The 16,821-nt window shown below is 46.9% G+C and overlaps 1 protein-coding gene across 1 annotated transcript in view; it reads left to right on the forward strand.

The window, feature by feature from the left end:
* LOC149325588 (uncharacterized) overlaps positions 1-16,821 on the forward strand; it is a 73,428-nt gene that overhangs the window by 44,421 nt on the left and 12,186 nt on the right. The window contains exons 3-4 of the mRNA XM_089564345.1: positions 452-513; positions 16,462-16,609. Of these exons, the coding sequence (XP_089420471.1) occupies positions 452-513; positions 16,462-16,609 (210 nt within the window). The remainder of the gene's footprint in view (positions 1-451; positions 514-16,461; positions 16,610-16,821) is intronic.

The following is a 16,821-nucleotide window of genomic DNA, read 5'->3' on the forward strand; positions in this document are numbered from 1 at the left end:
GGGCAGGTCACCCACTTAGGTTGCTTCTCTGGGGATGGATTTCTTGCTCACCGTCAACGCCACAACATTGGCGCCATTTTTGTAGGGGATAAGTGCATTTTATTTAATTTCATTTATTTCATCTTTGAGCGAGACATGGATATGTTTTGAGCAGCTGATGGTTCTTTTTTGCTGCCACTGTGGTGTGTGTGAAGCACTTGTTTGTTTTGTTTTCATCAATATGGGCCATAGTTGTTGTGTAAGTGGTGACTTGTTGCACTCTAAGCAAAGCAGAGGTGCTTTGGTGCAAGATGTTGTCCAATTTCATTTGGCATTTACCGTAGGCTTAAAAAAACATTATAACTCTCCAAGAAAGAGGTCTTGAAACATCTCTCATGGCAGGAAGGATTTGAGTGAGCCATTTTGGGTGTGGAAGCCACCTGAGAGATGCCATTGTTCCAATTTCTTGCAGAGCCGTCAGGTGACAACTGGCCATCATCCACATAGGGACCAGGATGGAGAGGACATCTTGAGGTGAGTCTGGTTGCTGAAGGGAGCCTGGCCATGTACCATACGGGAGACTGGGCACAGGTTTTACACGACAAGCACAGGGCATGCTCAAGTGCTTTCAACCCTACGGTTGCACAGTGGCAGACTCAGCTTAGTGCTGTCCAGTTTACGGTCTAGCTTGGGTCTCTCTGGCGGTTAATCCCCAGAGCTTTTACCAGCTGGCTTTTCACTGCTGAGCTGAGGAAAAACGCCATAGTGGTCAGATGCTTGCAGACTTTTTTTGTCACACCTCCCTTTCAGAAGTACTTGTATTTGGGCGTGTTGGTTCATAACTTTTCAGGAGGACACAGGGGCGCAACAAAAGACACGGACATAGAAGTAGACAGGGACGAGCGCTCCCTTTCTTTTCTGCAGCCATTCAGTGGGCAGCTCATGCCAAGAGGGGGCAGTGTGGCACCTGATCCTTCTCTCTTTTGTGGGCCAAAACATTTCATGCTGTAAGGACACTGTGATGAAAGCTCTGGCAGAATCACTGACTCCCCTCCTCCTCTCGGATTGCTGCTGATCGTTGCTGCTCTCGTGATGTCACAGAGGCCGCTCTCACCCCGTGCAGCAGCAGCTGGCTTTGCACGGTCGGCTAGTGTTTGTCCCTGCTGGGGTCGAGCACAAGGGCTTCGTGATTCACTCCAGGGAAACTGGACAAAGCAAGCGCTGGCTTTTATTACGGGAAGAATATATGGTTACAGAAAATAAACAAAATTGTATGTGCATGCGTACCAACGCTAAAAACATGTTGGTGAGGGAGAGATCCACCCTAAACGCGTCTCTATGCTGAGAGACAGCGGGGCTGATTGGGTTTTAGTGGGGTCTTGTGCGCGATCCAGAATTCACGGGACATGAAGCGGGTACGGTCCTTGTTGACAACACAGTGTGCCAGTTTCCAGAGGCCAGGATCATGGTGTCGACCCCACATCATGAAGGATGGTTTGGTTTGGTTTATTGGGGTTTAACGTCCCAAAGCGACTCAGGCTATGAGAGACGCCGTAGTGGAGGGCTCCGGAAATTTCGACCACCTGGGGTTCTTTAACGTATCACACAGCACATGGGCCTCTAGAATTTCGCCTCCATCGAAATCTGACCCCCGCGGTCGGGATTGAACCCACGTCTTTTGGGTCAGCAGCCGAGTGCCGTAACCACTGAGCCACCACAGCGGGGTATGAAGGATGGCTAACAGTGAAGTGTGTAGAGAACCCGCTGTATGAGTTGATTATTGGAAATATTGCTGGGGCTCGAAGTGCTGATGATCCCGAAGTGAATTGTAAGATGCCAGTACGTACAGGGATGTCAGTGAAGAGCATTCGTTTGATGGACAAGGGTCATCAGGAGGAAAAGAGGGGAGGAGGGCGGAGCTCTCTTTGGCTGGGATCGACCACCACACCCAGACCAAGAATGGAGCTGAAGCAGTTGGACAAATGTTGAGGGGAATCCCCCAAGGTGGAGTAGATTTGTAACAAGGGAGTATTTACTCACTGACATCCATACGGCTGCGCTCGGGTGGATGCAATGAGTAAATACTCCCTTATTAGCTGAAGCTGTTGAATGTACCAATAGGGCTACACCTAAATGCCACTTTGGAGGTCCCTGCCAAACAGCAAAGAGAGGACAAATCGCTGAGTGACTGCTTCAGCAGAGTTGGTGATGCACTGCAAAGAAAGGGGAGCCACACGACACATCAGTTCCTGCTTCAAGGCAGGAAGAGAAATCACGCAGTTAGTGCCTCCAGAAAATTTGAATCCGGAGGTTTACGCTTGGGCCATGACTCGATTTTAGCTGGGCACCAGGGGGTGAAGAACACCGTATGCAAGATAATGGAAGATTGGCCAGGGATTCAAAGTGAAGTTGGAAGATATGTGAAGTCATGCGACATCTGCCAACATGCAATGCAGAAGGGAAGGCTGGGTCGAGTACCTTTGGGAACCATGCCCATCATTGGCCATCCATTTTCGAGAGTAGCTGGGGACAATATTGGACCCATAACAGCGGCATCCAGTGGAGGCAATCATTGCATACTTACTCTAGTGGATATGGCCACGAGGTTTCCGGAAGCAGTGCCTTTGACACGGTGCAGGTGGCAGAAGCTTTCCTCGAGATGTTCTCGCGTTACGGGGTGCCAAATGAGATCCTTAGTGATCGTGGATTCAGCTTTAGGTCTGAAGTTATGAAAGAGATTGATCGCCGGCTGGCTGTTAAGCACTCATTCACTTCACCGTATCAGCCCATGGCAAATGATGTGGCAGAAAGGTCCAGTGGTGCCATCAAGTCCATGCTGAGGCAGATGTGCCAAGAAAAGCCAAAGGACTGGGATGGGTATTTTCCCGCACTCATGTTTGCCTGTCGAGAAGTTCCGCAGGGGAGCCTTGGTTTTTCCCCTTTTGAAATGTTGTATGGACGAAGAGTGCGTGGTCCCTTGGCAATCCTCAAAGAGATTTGGAGCAACAGACAGTTGTAGAGGATTCAAAGACTACGTACAGCTACGTGCTTGAGTTGAGGGAAACACTCCAAGAGACTTGCAAAATTGCGCATCAGAACTTAGTGCAAGCTAAGGAGAGATATAAGAAGATATTTGACAAACGCAAAAGTGCGGTCACTGAAGCTTGGCCACAAGGTGTTAATGCTGCTTTCTACTGAACACAACAAGCTGTTGATGCAGTGGAAAGGGCTGTTTGTAGTGACACAACGAAGGAATGATGTTGACTCCTGGTTAACAACCAGAAGAAATTATTTCACGTAAACGTGCTCATGAAGAACAAAGGTGTGGGGCAGGAATGGCGTGCAGTGTGGTTCACGAAGAGAAAGATGTAGGCAGTCTTTGACACCAGAAAGACAATGGGCTGGAAGAAGGTTCAGACTTGGATGGGGAAAAGATCTCGGAGATAAAGCAACTGTTGCAGCGGTATTCAGACATTGCTGCAGACGGTCCTGGGCAGACTAATGTTATCAGCGGTAGAGTGCAACTCTCTACGGATCAAGCCGTCATTAACACTTGCTGTACAAGACAGAATAGAGAAGGAAGCAAAAGAAATGTTGGAGCTTGGCGTGGTTGAGAGGTCAAATTCACTGTATAAAGCTCCTCTAGTGGTTGTGAAGAAACCGGACGGTTCAAACCGACTGTGTGTTGACTTTTAGTGCTTGAACTATGTTTTGGTAGCGGATGCTGAACCTATTCCGAGACTTGATGTTGTCTTCGCTGAAGTTGCAACCAAGTTATATTCGAAGCTGGATCTAGTGAAGGGCTACCCATGGAGGAGACCTCAAAGAAAAAGACTGCGTTCTCTTGCGAGCGTGGACTGTACCATTTCAAGTTCATGCTTTTTGGTCCGAAAACTGCAGCAGCTGTTTTAATGAGGAAGGTGGTGCAAGGCCTTAAGAATGTAGACCATTATATCGACGACATCTTAGTGGCGACTTACTCATGGCCCGAGCACCGCGCCCCCCATTCCGCACACGTGAGTTCATTCTTCTGCTTCGGGTGTCAATGCACTAGAAATTCATCGTGCCAATGTTTGGCAACCTCGAAGTGTGCGACGGAGGAGGTGGAGATGCGTGGCCTTGCTACATTGATTGTCTTAAAGCTTTTTTCGACGCAAATGGCATCGCAGAACAGAAAAAGAAGTCAGTCTTCATTAGTCACTGTGGACAGAAAATGTCTGCTCTGTTGCGGGATCTCGTTAAGCTTGCCAAACCGCAAGGCAAAACCTTACACGATGTTCTTTCTGTTCTGGGTGACCATTACTGCCCCAAGCCATCTGCTGTTGTGCAGCTTGTTCGCGTACAGGGCGAGTCTGTCAGCGACTTTGTGGCATCGCTCAAAAGCCCTTCTGAGCTTAACAACAGGATGAGGGACCGCGTCGTGTGCGGCATCAACGACTCAGCCGTGCAGACGAGGCTGCTCGAGAAAGCAGAAAGCTGCACTTGCAATGGAAGGTGCCGAGAAAGATGCTGGCGACATAGCGGGCTCAAGCAGCAATTCACTTCCCACATATCAAGTTGTGGCATCACAAAGGGGCGTGTCACATGCTACCGCTGCGGGGACCAACAACTCGCAACCATGTGCAAGCATATTAGCAGTACTTGCAATTACTGCAGGGAGCAGGGACACATTGCTCGTGTGTGCAAATCAAAGAAAAAGCAGGGTTCATCACGGAAAGGAAAGTTCACAAAGCAGCATGCGTCCGCGCCTCCGACTCATGTGTAACGCATCAAGTCAACACTGTTGACAGCAGCGCTTCTGCCGACGTGTTTGACATGTGGCCAGTCAACACCATCACACCTTTGCCATCCTTCACGATGTCCATCAGCGTCTGCGGTAAGCCACTCCATATGGAGCTGGACACCGGTGCAAGCGTTTCAGTCATGGGCAAAAAAACGTCTTCAAGAGCTGCTACCGTCAGTACCAGTCATGCCATCTGACGTACCCCTGCGAAGCTACTCTGGTGATGTCACAGTGCAGTTCCGCGACAAAAAAGCAGTGCTACCTTTATTCCTGACTGGGGAACGTTCACCTGCAATTATGCGGCGAAACTGGATTCGAGGACTGGGCATTGACATTGCTCTCGTCCAAGCTGACGTTCATGCTGTTTTTGATGTTGAGGGTCATGTTCAAGCATTTCCTGAGGTGTTTGAACAGAGCCTTGGAACTTTCGGGGGTCCAAAGATCAAACTCCACGTCCTACAAGATGCGGTACCCAGATTTTCAAGCCACGGCCACTGCGCTTTGCACTGAAGGATGGGGTGTCACAAGAGCTTCAGCGCCTACAGAGGGAAGGCGTCCAGGAGCCAGCTGCTTCTGCGGGCTGGGCTGCACCTGTGGTTCCAGTGGCCAAGATTGATGGACGCGTCAGGATTTGTTGAGATTTCAAGGTTACCATCAGTCCAGTCACTGTGGTGGAAAAGTATCCAATTCCAAGAACTGAGGACTTATGGGCCATGCTGTCAGGAGGTGAGAAGTTCACCACGCTGGATTTGAAGCACACCTACCAGCAAATGGTTGTTGATGAAGACTCCAGAAAGTATGTCACAATCTCCGCACACATGGGATTATTCCAGTACACACTTTAGGTGTGCCATCAGCACCAGCTTTGTTCCAAAGGGGGTGGAGAACCTTTTCCGGGGGCTGCCACAGGTTGCAGTGTATTTCGATGACATCCTCGTCACTGGCTCGAATGGTGCAGAGCACCTCCCCAACCTCAGCGATGTCCTGTCTCGACTCCATGATGTTGGGCTTAAGTTGAAGTTCGACAAGTGCCATTTTTTTGCCGAACAGGTTGAATACCTCGAGCACATCATGAGCAAACAGGGGCTGTCTGTTTTGTCGCCCACCTGCACCCTGTGATGTTAGGCGTTTTCTACCAAACCTTCCTGGTCGCCTGCTTCCTCTGCATTTCCTTCTTATGTACGAGAAGACATGGAAAAAAAGTGCAAGAAAACACATTCAGTGCAGTGAAGCAGTGTCCGCCCCAGTGCATTTCGACCCAGGGAAGCCACCGTGTCTCAGCTCCGATGCCTGTCCATGGGGGATCGGCGCAGTTTTGGCACACCGAGAATCGGATGGTCGAGAACTGCCCATTGCTTCTGCCTCCAGACGTTTGTCTCGTGCAGAGCAAAACTACAGCCAACTCGACAAAGAGGCACTAGCCTGCGTATTTGGTGTTGCAAAATTCCACCAGTACTTGTGGGGCATTTCTTTCACTGCGTATACGGATCATAAGCCGTTACTACTGAGTGATGACAAACCCGTACCAGTGCAAGCGTCAGCAATTACCTGGTCTGGACATGGGTCATGCTCTGAGTAGGTTGCGATTGCCAGGAAACGACAGCCTGCACCTGCTGAAATGTGCATGCTTGAACCCAGGATTGCTGCCACCCAAGCTACAGAAAATGGTTCACTCCTGTGGTGTCCTGCGAGAGGAAGGACTGCCAGCAGGAAATCCATTCACAGCAGGGAACTCCACGAAGGTTGCTTGCTGTCCCGAGTTGCTGTCCCAAAATCCTTGCAAGCCAAAGTGCTACTTCATGCTGGGCATCCTGGCATTGAGAGAAGCAAGACAACTGCCCCAAGCCACGTCTGGTGGCCAGGAATCGATGGCGACATCACTAAGAGCTGTGCAACCTGCCAAGCTTACTTGTGTGCACATTGAGCATACGCCATGGCCATTTCCACAGAGGCCCTGGTCAAGGCTTCACATAGGCTATTGGGGTCCGTTCATAGGTCATACTTTCCTACCCAAAATGGGTCGAAGCTTTCCCAGTGACGTCAACGGGTGTTGTTATCAATTCATTCTGGACAGCATTTGCACTGCATGGACTGCCAGACCTTATCGTGTCCGGTAATGGACCTGCCTTTGCAAGTGAGCATTATTTGGAATTCCTGACACGTAATGGAATATGTCGCATGCTTGTGCCTCCCTACCATCCAGCTTCGAATGATGCGGCAAAGCGCGCCATACAGACTGTCAAGAACAAGATCAAGAAGAGTGGACCTGGATCATTTGAAACCCTGATTTCACAGTTGTTATTTCATTACAGAATCACACCACACCGAAGTCAAAGGCAGAGCACCGTGTGAGATGCTCATGGGAAGGACGCCTCTGGATGTTCTTTGCCCAAGTCTGCAGTGCTGCTGAGACAGCTTAGACAGAGGCTGCAGGCCAACAGAGGGTGCTGTTCTTCTCCATTGCCAGACGCCAAGAAGGGGCCACCGTGGGTGTACCACAGGTGAAGTGAAGTGAAGTGAAGTTTATTTTGACATCGATTTGTCAGAGGTGACGGGACAAAAGGCAATTCATTTTTTGCCTGACGTGGCCCCGTCACCCGTTACATTGCTCAGGGGGGTGGCAAATTACACAGTAAAGTACACAAAGCAAAAACAAGAAAAGTAACAACATCGCATACGTACTACATGAATTATATGTAACGATCAATGACTTACACATAATTAACACAGATGCAATGAAAAATAAAGGAAAAAACAACGCATAGCTAAAATGTAGCTAGGACAAAACAAAAAAATTGAAATAGCAATGAGATGCATAGAATTAACTACAGGCAAGGGGAGAAATAGCACGCAAACCAAAAACAATGAAAACCGCATTGCATGCCTCCTACGTCTTTAGGACAACAAAACCAAAAATAGCGAACCTGGACATACACCCAGCGAGTAAAAAAAAAAAAAAACTAGAAACTGGACATTTTATGGAGGAGATAGGGACAGAAGGTACATTTTAACATTGTTCTTGAAGTTACGGGGGGAACGAGGCTGCTGCAGAAGTTCCATAATACGTGGGTGTTTATTAAGTAAATCAGGAATTAAGTAATCAATGTGCTGCATACCATAATTCGTTCTCATCAGAGGCATTTGAAAATGACTATACCTGAAATCATAAGGTTTATTGTTAGGGAAGTATAAAGCATAAAAGGAAACTGGGTCACGGGTGACTTCATGATAAACATGATATGCAAGCTTTAGTTGAAATAGTTCGTTTATCTTGAGTAAATTATGTTTTAAGAATAATGGGTATGTATGTTCTAGCGGACCTACATCTTCTATGCAACGCAGAGCTCGTTTTTGCAATATCTCAAGCCTGTGCAAGTTTGTCTTGGTAGTGGTGCCCCAGATTAACAGACAGTAATGTAAATGAGACTGTACTAAAGCAAAATACAACTGACGTTTAATAGAGCTGGGAACCAAATATCTCACTTTATACAAAATGCCTAGAGATCTAGAGATATTTGTGTGAACCTTATTTATATGAGAAGTCCAGCTTACGTTTTCCTCAAATAAGACACCTAGGAACTTATAAATGGAAACGCGTTCAAGGGCTGAGTCTTGGTACTTGACCTGGATATTAAAATCTTCAGGTTTATTTCGCGGCTTAAACATTACGTACTTTGTTTTCCGAACGTTCAATTGCATTTGGTTTATCCGGAGCCAGCATGAAAGCTCATGTAGCCAGGTGTTCGCGAAGGTTTCTAGTGCAGATAACTGTTTTCCTGAAAAAAACACACTGGTGTCATCTGCATAAAGTATAATATCGGGTGTGTTTGGTATGAGGACAATATCATTAATATAAATTATAAACAGCAAGGGTCCCAGGATTGAACCTTGTGGAACACCATATGCAATCGGTTCTAGAATAGAAGAATGTCCATTAAGGCTTGTAAATTGGTATCTGTCCGTCAGGTAGCTGCGAATCAGATTGAGAGCAACGCCACGGATTCCAAAAAAAGGAAGTTTATAAAATAATATTTGATGTTTAATAGAGTCAAACGCTTTTCTGAAATCAAGGAACAGACCTAGCGTGAATCGGTTATTTTCAAAATTATTGATAACCTTGTTTTTAATATTCAGAAGGGCTATTTCAGTTGAGCTATTTGGACGGAAACCATATTGCTGCCTCACAAGAAGCTCTCTTTCAATACAGAACTTACTTAGGCGTGATTTGTTCACTTTCTCAAGCACTTTAGAAAATAATGGCAGAACTGAAATAGGTCTGTAATTGTTAATGTCATCATGCGCACCACCTTTATGCAAAACTACCACCTTTGCTATTTTCATGCTGTTTGGAAAGATTCCTGTAGCTAACGAGCTATTGCATATATGCTGCAGAGGACGAGATATGAGGTCAACAACAGATGCTATAGGCAGAGCCTTGATATCATCGTTCCCTGGGGCAGCATTTTTGCTTAAAGAGCTAAGACAGCAAATAATTTCAAGCTCACTGCATGGAGTAAGGAACAATGAATCAACCACACTAGGAGATATGTATTTGTCAAGTCCATCAATATCTACCACCTGTTGTGTCGTAGCCCCAGAGTTTACAAAATGAGTGTTAAATTTATTGGCCAAACAAGTGTCCTTATACTCAACACCATCAATTTTAAGAACGTTAGGTATCTTGTTGCTAGTTTTTCCAATAATGCCTTTGAGGCAGTTCCATACCTTTTTAGTATTACTGGAGATGGCTTCAAACTTTTGCGTGTAGTATTGTAACCGGGCCTTCTTGAGATCTGAACTGAGCTTGTTCCTGGTTCGTTTATATTCAGCTAAGAGATCAAGGTTCTTTGACCGAACAAACTTGTCGTACAGTTTATCGCGTGCCTTTATTCTTTTATATAACTGTTCGGTTACCCAGGGTTTTCTGGATTTCTTGCAAACTTTGACCGGCTGCAAAGGAAATGCTCTGTTATAACTTTCCTTTACCTTAAGTAGGAAAATATCATAGGATAAACTTGGGTTTTCCTCCGAGTAAACATCATCCCAGTTTGTCGCTTCTAACCCAGTACGGAACGTAGCTAGCGCCTCAGCACTATAATTACGATGAAAGATTGGAGCGAACCGGTTACGACCTCCCCTTCTTTTTGCCCATGGAAAAAAAACAGAATATGGGTAGATGATCGCTAAGTGGCAGTGTTAAAATTCCTGAAATAGTTTCCTTGTTACTATGGCTAGTTATGCACAGGTCAAGCAGTGTTTCTGTGTTAGGTGTTATCCTGGTTGGTGCATTTATAACGTTACAACAGCCAAACGACTCGAATGTATCCCGGAAACGTAGGCAAAGAGGGCTTTCAGATGACAGATCAATGTTGAAATCACCAACGCAAACAATAGGTACATTGAGAAGTAAGGCATGTTCGAAAATACTAGAAACAAAATTCAAGAAGTGATTGATATCACCAGAAGGTGGACGATAAACTGAAGCAATTAGGGTCCCATGAACTATTACGGCGACAGACTCATAGTGGTCGCATACAACAGAAAACTCCGGCAAGACTTCATACAAATGTTTATCTTTAATGTAGAGTGAAGTTCCACCCCCTTTTCGAGTTCTTCTGTGCACGCCTACTTCTTTATAGCCTGGGACCCCGACAACCTCAGTTTCGTCTAAAAACCACGTTTCAGTGAAGGCCAAAATATCAAACTCGTGGTTCAGAGAACTCAAAGATAACTCAGTATCGTTCCATTTGTTTTTTAAACTTCTGATATTAACATGAAACAATGACATCTTTCCACTTTCAGTCTGTGCAATGCGTGTAAAAGACGAGCAGTCATGATAAGTATTTACTCGGGGCTGTGACATCAGAATTTAGAATGAACAACACAGCAGGAAATAGAAAAGATTCAGCGAATCTTATCTTGATCTGCATGACCTTCAATACGAATAGCTGCAACGCCTTGTGCCTTGCGCACAAACAACTTTCCATTGCTTTGCCAAGCGTACTGATAAGCCATTTCAGCAGCCTTCCTCTTCATTGCCCATAGCAGCTTTTTGTTATATGCTGTCAGATTGTCGAGCATATGCACACCTGTATTCGTGTCACTGAGAGCACGCCTCTTCGCCATCCACTGGTCCCGTGTTGTACGTGACACAAAGCGAACAAGTACCGCCGGCGATTTTCCTTTTTTCTCGGGCAGCCTGTGCAGGCCATCGAGCTCATGTTCGGACAGCAGAGGAAGTTCTAGTTCATTTGCCAGTGCATTTAGTTTACCAAGCAGGTCTTCATTACTATCGTGCTTCAAGCCATGAATTTCCAAGTTCAGTCGCCTATTGTATTGTTCTAAGCTGTTCAATTCTTGCCTGAGCTCCTGAACTTCCTGTCCGGTGTTAGTAGCCTCAACCTTTTCCACCCTCTTTTGAAGAACTGCGATTTCAGCTGACTGCTGTTTCATTTCTACAAGTACCTCATCGTACTTCTCAGACATATGTTGAACAGAATGTTCCATTCTGTCTACAGTTTCTTTAATTTGCAGCAGTGTCTCGACCTTGGCTTTTATCTCCGTTATTTCTGCCAGCTTCTTATTTATCTGTAGTAAAACGTCCTGAAAGGCCGGTTCCTTTTCCGGCTTTTCTTTCCTAGGTGATGCAGTGCCTCGAGCCGATAGAATGACGCATGTTTGACACGTCCATTCCTTCCTATCTGCGAGACTTTTAGATTTAAAGGCAGTTTTAGAAACTCCGGAGCAGGATCCTAAGTGATAACCGTAAGCACATTCACAGCACATCGGATACGTGCCGTTTTCCGGTAGCAGCTCATTGCAAACCAAGCAGGAGTCATTTGCAGCCATGTGTAACAAAGCAAAAGATGCAAGACACACAGAATGTACTTCAGCAACAGCGGCGGTGGCGGGGCAGGTAGTTTGCAAGGAAAACTACAGAAAAACCCAACTAACCTGCGAAGTATGAATACTGCTGTTAGCGGAGGCCGCTGCGTTCGGTGCCACCGCAATCAGAGAGGTCAATCAGCCTCTCTCAGTGACGGTGACCACCTTTGCCCTCGATTCCAAGGAGTCCCCGCTGGGCCTCCTGTGGACGCTTGCAGCTATCCAGCAACTGTGCGGGACCTGGCTGTTTCTGCCCCGACTCGGGGCGAGACTAGTGGCAGAGACCTCTCCCAAGTCAGCACGCTTGAGTTGCCAAGAAGCGCTAGAAGAAGCCCCCTCACTCACCACACATGCTCTCCTCCTCCAACAGTCTAATGGGGGAGGACAGGGTTGTTTTCCGAATTGGAAAAACAGCGCAATCAAAGACGAGACACAAGAGAAGGACAAAACACCAGCGCTGACTAACAACCAAATGGTTTGTTGCTACAGGTGAGGCAGCATATATATGAAATGGCACGAGTAAAAACACAAAATAGGCATGAGAGAAAGATACCGCACAACCACACAACTTGACTAAAGAAAGGCACGTCACTGATTAAGATACGCAAGTTCCTTTGATAGTAGATTTATCGATGGGCTGCTGATGCAGGTGTTACCTAGCTTCTTGATATGGCAAGCCTCCGAAGTGAGCCTCATTTCGGAGCCTCATTTCGGAACTACCAACTAGCCCAAGTCAGGTTAATATCTAAAAACTGTAGCTTGTCATGTTCCGGTAGCTACAGTTTTTAGATATTAACCTGACTTTAACACCAGATCACGTTTGCTGGATGTACTTACCACGTGCACGGAAAGACCTGTTACCGTTCAGGTCAGCACATTCCAAGAATGTTAAACGAGCTATCGGAACCTATTGCCTGCAGGGCGCCTTGTCTAAGTCTTGCGCTCACCTGGTGCACGAGAGCCTCAATAATCAGGTAATTAGGATGACGAAGGCTGGTTTTCCTGCTTCAATCATTGTTGCAGTGGCAGAGAAGCTTCTGCGCAAACTGAAAAATAGGACGTGCCGGGATAGTGGCCGTTCTAAGGAAATGAGGCCAGCGGTTCTACCGTATATTCACAGAATTTCCCACAACTTGAAGAACGTGGCGAAAAGCTACGGCGTGCCGGTAGTTTTTACCGCCCCATGCAAGTTGGCCTCATTGTGCCCTCAGGTCATGTCCGGAGGGAAGAGGAAAGCGGACTGCGAGAAGCGTCATGCCACTCGTTTTGTCAGGTGCCAGACGGGTGTCGTTTACCAGTTTCCCCTCACCTGTGGCAGGGTATACATCGGTCAGACAGGCCGATGTCTGAATGAGCGCTTAAGGGAACACCAGCTTTCCATGAAATCAGGGACAGGGTCGAATTTACCCCTGCATTGTGGCGCATGCCCGGATGCTACGTGCAATAACCCTTGCCTGCCTTTGCTGACAGATACAAAAGTTTTGAGGAGGAGCTGTGACCAGGTGGCGCGTGAGTTGGCGGAGGCGTTTTGCATCAAACAGAAGGGCAAAGACTGCGTAAGTGACCTTTCAATCAAACTGTATCAGAATGAAAACAGGTTTTTGGTTTCCACATGTCTGTGATGTGACAGTTTTGAAACTATAAAAGGAGTGTCGTGTTTTCAAATAAAGTTAGTCGCGAGTCTGCGCTTGTTGTGTTATCTTCTTGTCCTTGTCTTTTTGTGCGCACTACCCCCCTTGTATTCACCATGATTGACCGACTAGCCCAACAACGTACGCTCATAATGGTATATAATTTTCTTTTTCTTGGGTGATGGTGAATTCAACATATGACTGCAAGTAGCGAATGGTCACGTATTCCCGGCAGGTATCTGGTGTTCGAAATGAAGTGTGGTGCATTTGTTAGCAATAGGTCTTAATGTATTAGATGCGGAAACTTGCTGGCTGGATAATAACTGCCTGTGCCAAGGAAAAGTCGGAGCAGACAGTGATTGGCTGTCACTTGCGGTAATACTGGTGCATGACCAGTTTAATATCAGGAAGATTGAAGTCGCCAAACAGAAGATTAGGAAATCTATTGCTAACGGTATTTAAGGTGTCACCAAGATTTTTGCAAAACCTGGGGGGAGCGCATGCCCAGCACTTTACCCACTTCTGAGAAGCATGCATGCACATATGTCAGTGACATATGTGAAAGATTCGGCTGATTTTGTTACCAAGCTTAAGGTTGCGGCGGTTGACGACGATGACATCATGGTTTCTTTTGATGTGAAATCCATGTTCACATGCGTTCCTGTGCATTTCGCTCAAGAGTCTGAAGAACAATCGAAAGATAGCAATCCTTCCGGCCAACAAAGGAAACGCAACCATGATATTAGACCATACGCAATGTATTTCAAAGATGTCCGACCTGCTGCAGGATGCACTAACACACGCCAAGCTGAACCGGGATCCCACGAAAAAAGTAGAAGCAGAGCTTCAAAAACTGCTAACCGATGTGTTCAAGTTTGTCCCTCCTTCAAAGAAGTACATTTACTACAAATTGGTATGCCACAACGGCTCAGCGCCGTTACCGGCTTACCGAAGATTCATAAACCGGACGTGCCTCTCAGGCCTATTGTTGATTTCACGCGTTCGCCATTGCATAACCTGTCCAAGTATCTGCATCAAGTCATTAGGCCCTTCATTGCACGAACACTGACATATGTGAAAGATTCGGCTGATTTTGTTACCAAGCTTAAGGTTGTGGCGGTTGACAACGATGACATCATGGTTTCTTTTGATGTGAAATCCATGTTCACATGCGTTCCTGTTCAGTTCACTGTCGAATGCTGCGAGCGGGTACTGGAAGAAGACGCATCACTGCCATCCCGAACGGCTTTTGAAACAGCTGATCTGTGCCGTCTCCTGAAATTCTGTTTGTAGAACACATATTTCACTTTCAACAACGAGTTCTACAGGCAAATCTTTGGCACGGCTATGGGTGCGTCGGTATCCGTAACCTGTGCCAACCTCGCTCTGGAATCTATTGAAAATTCGGCCCTGCAATCGTTCCGTACTCGTCCGAAGCTCTTCTTGCGGTATGTGGACGATTGTTTCTGTGTAATTCCCCGCAAGGATGCCAAACCGTTTCTGGACCACCTAAATTCTTTTCAACCGAAAATTCAATTCACAATGGAAGAAGTTTCCGAAAGGATTGCTTTTCTTGATGTCCTTGTTCTCTGCACTCCCGATGGTCTTGCCACTACTGTTTTCCGGAAACCCACACACATTGGGATTTTCAATCCGCCCACCCCATTGGCCACAAACGTTCCGTCGCGTCAGCTCTATACAACCGTGCAACTCGTCTTTGCTCCAGTCCCGGTCTGCGCTGTTCCGAGCAGGAAAAAGTCCGCGTCGACCTCGAGAAGAATGGCTCTCCTCGACAACTGCTGCACAACGAACAGAGTCGCTCTCTGCAACCTGCCGAGCCCCGACTCATCGGACAACAGAAGCGCGCGCGAGCGTTCGTTACGCCCGGGGGACAAGTGAGGCTCTGGCACGGATATTTTCAAAATACAGCGTGCGCATTGCACACGTGCCGTCCAGCAAGCTGAAACAACAGCTCTGTCATGTAAAAGACCGTCTGGAGCGCCCACGTTTCCCCGGAGTGGTGTACAAAATCCCCTGCAAAAACTGCGATGCATCATAAATTGGTGAATCAGGCGATTTCAGAAGAAGATTAAGAGAACACAAGAACGACGTCAACAAATGTCGCACCTCATCGAACCCGCTGGCCATTGACTGGGAGAACGCCACAATATTAGATACCATGAAACCCACATCGTCACGACTGCTTTTAGAATCTTTTTATATACAGACCACGGATCATGTCATTAACAGGACGAAGGGTAATCTCCCGGATAACTACGCCCACTGACTGCGCTGTAAAGTGCGCATATAAGCAGCGGCCCATTCCGCCCATCTTTCATTGTGAACAAGGGACCCGTAGGGGTCCCGAAACGTCAAGTTTTTTAAAAAACCATCTTTTGGCGAGTGTATGTTTTATTTTACCACTATGCCTCTCCCTCGCCAGACAGGATTCTGTCGAACCCTTGATTAGATTGTTGATAAACACCGATTTGAACACAGATGAATTTGAGCCAAGTGTCAACATTGATGAAACTGCAAACATTCCAAGTTATCAGAAAGGGCAATCAAAAGCCCACCTCCCTGCCGGAAGGAATGATCACAGCGAAATGCCAAGAAGCATTTTTAGTACGAAAATTTCTTCGTTTCAAACAGATTGATTTAGCCACGTTTCTGTTAAGATAACGATATCAGTGCAGGTAGCGCCAGTAGTGGAGGACAGTTCATTGCGATTTCAAATGGCGCTGCGTATGTTTGTGGAGAGGACGGTGATGTTGTTCTGCGAATCGTTTGGCTATGAAAAAAAATTGTGACATGCACACTCGACATATATGTCTTAATCATGGATGCTGTCGGTTGCTGGACAGTACATGTAACATATGCTCTTTAAGTGAAGCTTGTTATAGCATAGTTTAAATGATTGTTCTGGTGTGGTTGGCTTAGCGAATTCTATGGGTTTTTTTTTTTTCTCTGGCATGTAAAGTGGCAAGGCAGAGACAGAAATCTTTTACTCTTTCAACTTCGATTTAAGTCTGAGCACTTTCTTTGGATTTACGGCAGTTTTCACTGTTCCAATGACCAGAGCACTAAAATGACATCACGCAGGGGGCTCCCGTTGATGGTGTACTTGCACCCTTCCTCCCCCACGGGAGGGAGTAGTAGTAGATGGGTCTGTCTCCTGTGCAGCTCCCAGCAGCAGCAGCAGCAGCTGCCCACCTACCAGGAGGTGCTGGCCCAGACGGAGCGGATCACCCGCTGCATCCAGGAGCTGCTGGTGTGTGCCCAGGAGGGCAAGCAGGACGCCTTTCTGCCGTGCACCCACGCCATCCTGCAGGTAGGTCAGGGGTGGGGCACTCCTCCTCCTCAGCTGGTGTCGTCAGCCACACTCGTCAGACCGCTGGATAGCCCCAGCCAAAACTTCAGTCTGCTATAGGCTTCCTCTGTATGTACAGTCATCCATGACCATGAAGTGTTGGATGCAGCCGACACTTAAAATATATTGTAATTCAGCTCCAAGGAGTCCTTAAATGCTCCTTCTCACGATCG

The sequence above is a fragment of the Amblyomma mixtum genome, chromosome 10 (genome assembly GCF_055824585.1).
Source record: "Amblyomma mixtum isolate Tamu chromosome 10, ASM5582458v1, whole genome shotgun sequence".
Lineage (NCBI taxonomy): Eukaryota > Metazoa > Arthropoda > Arachnida > Ixodida > Ixodidae > Amblyomma > Amblyomma mixtum.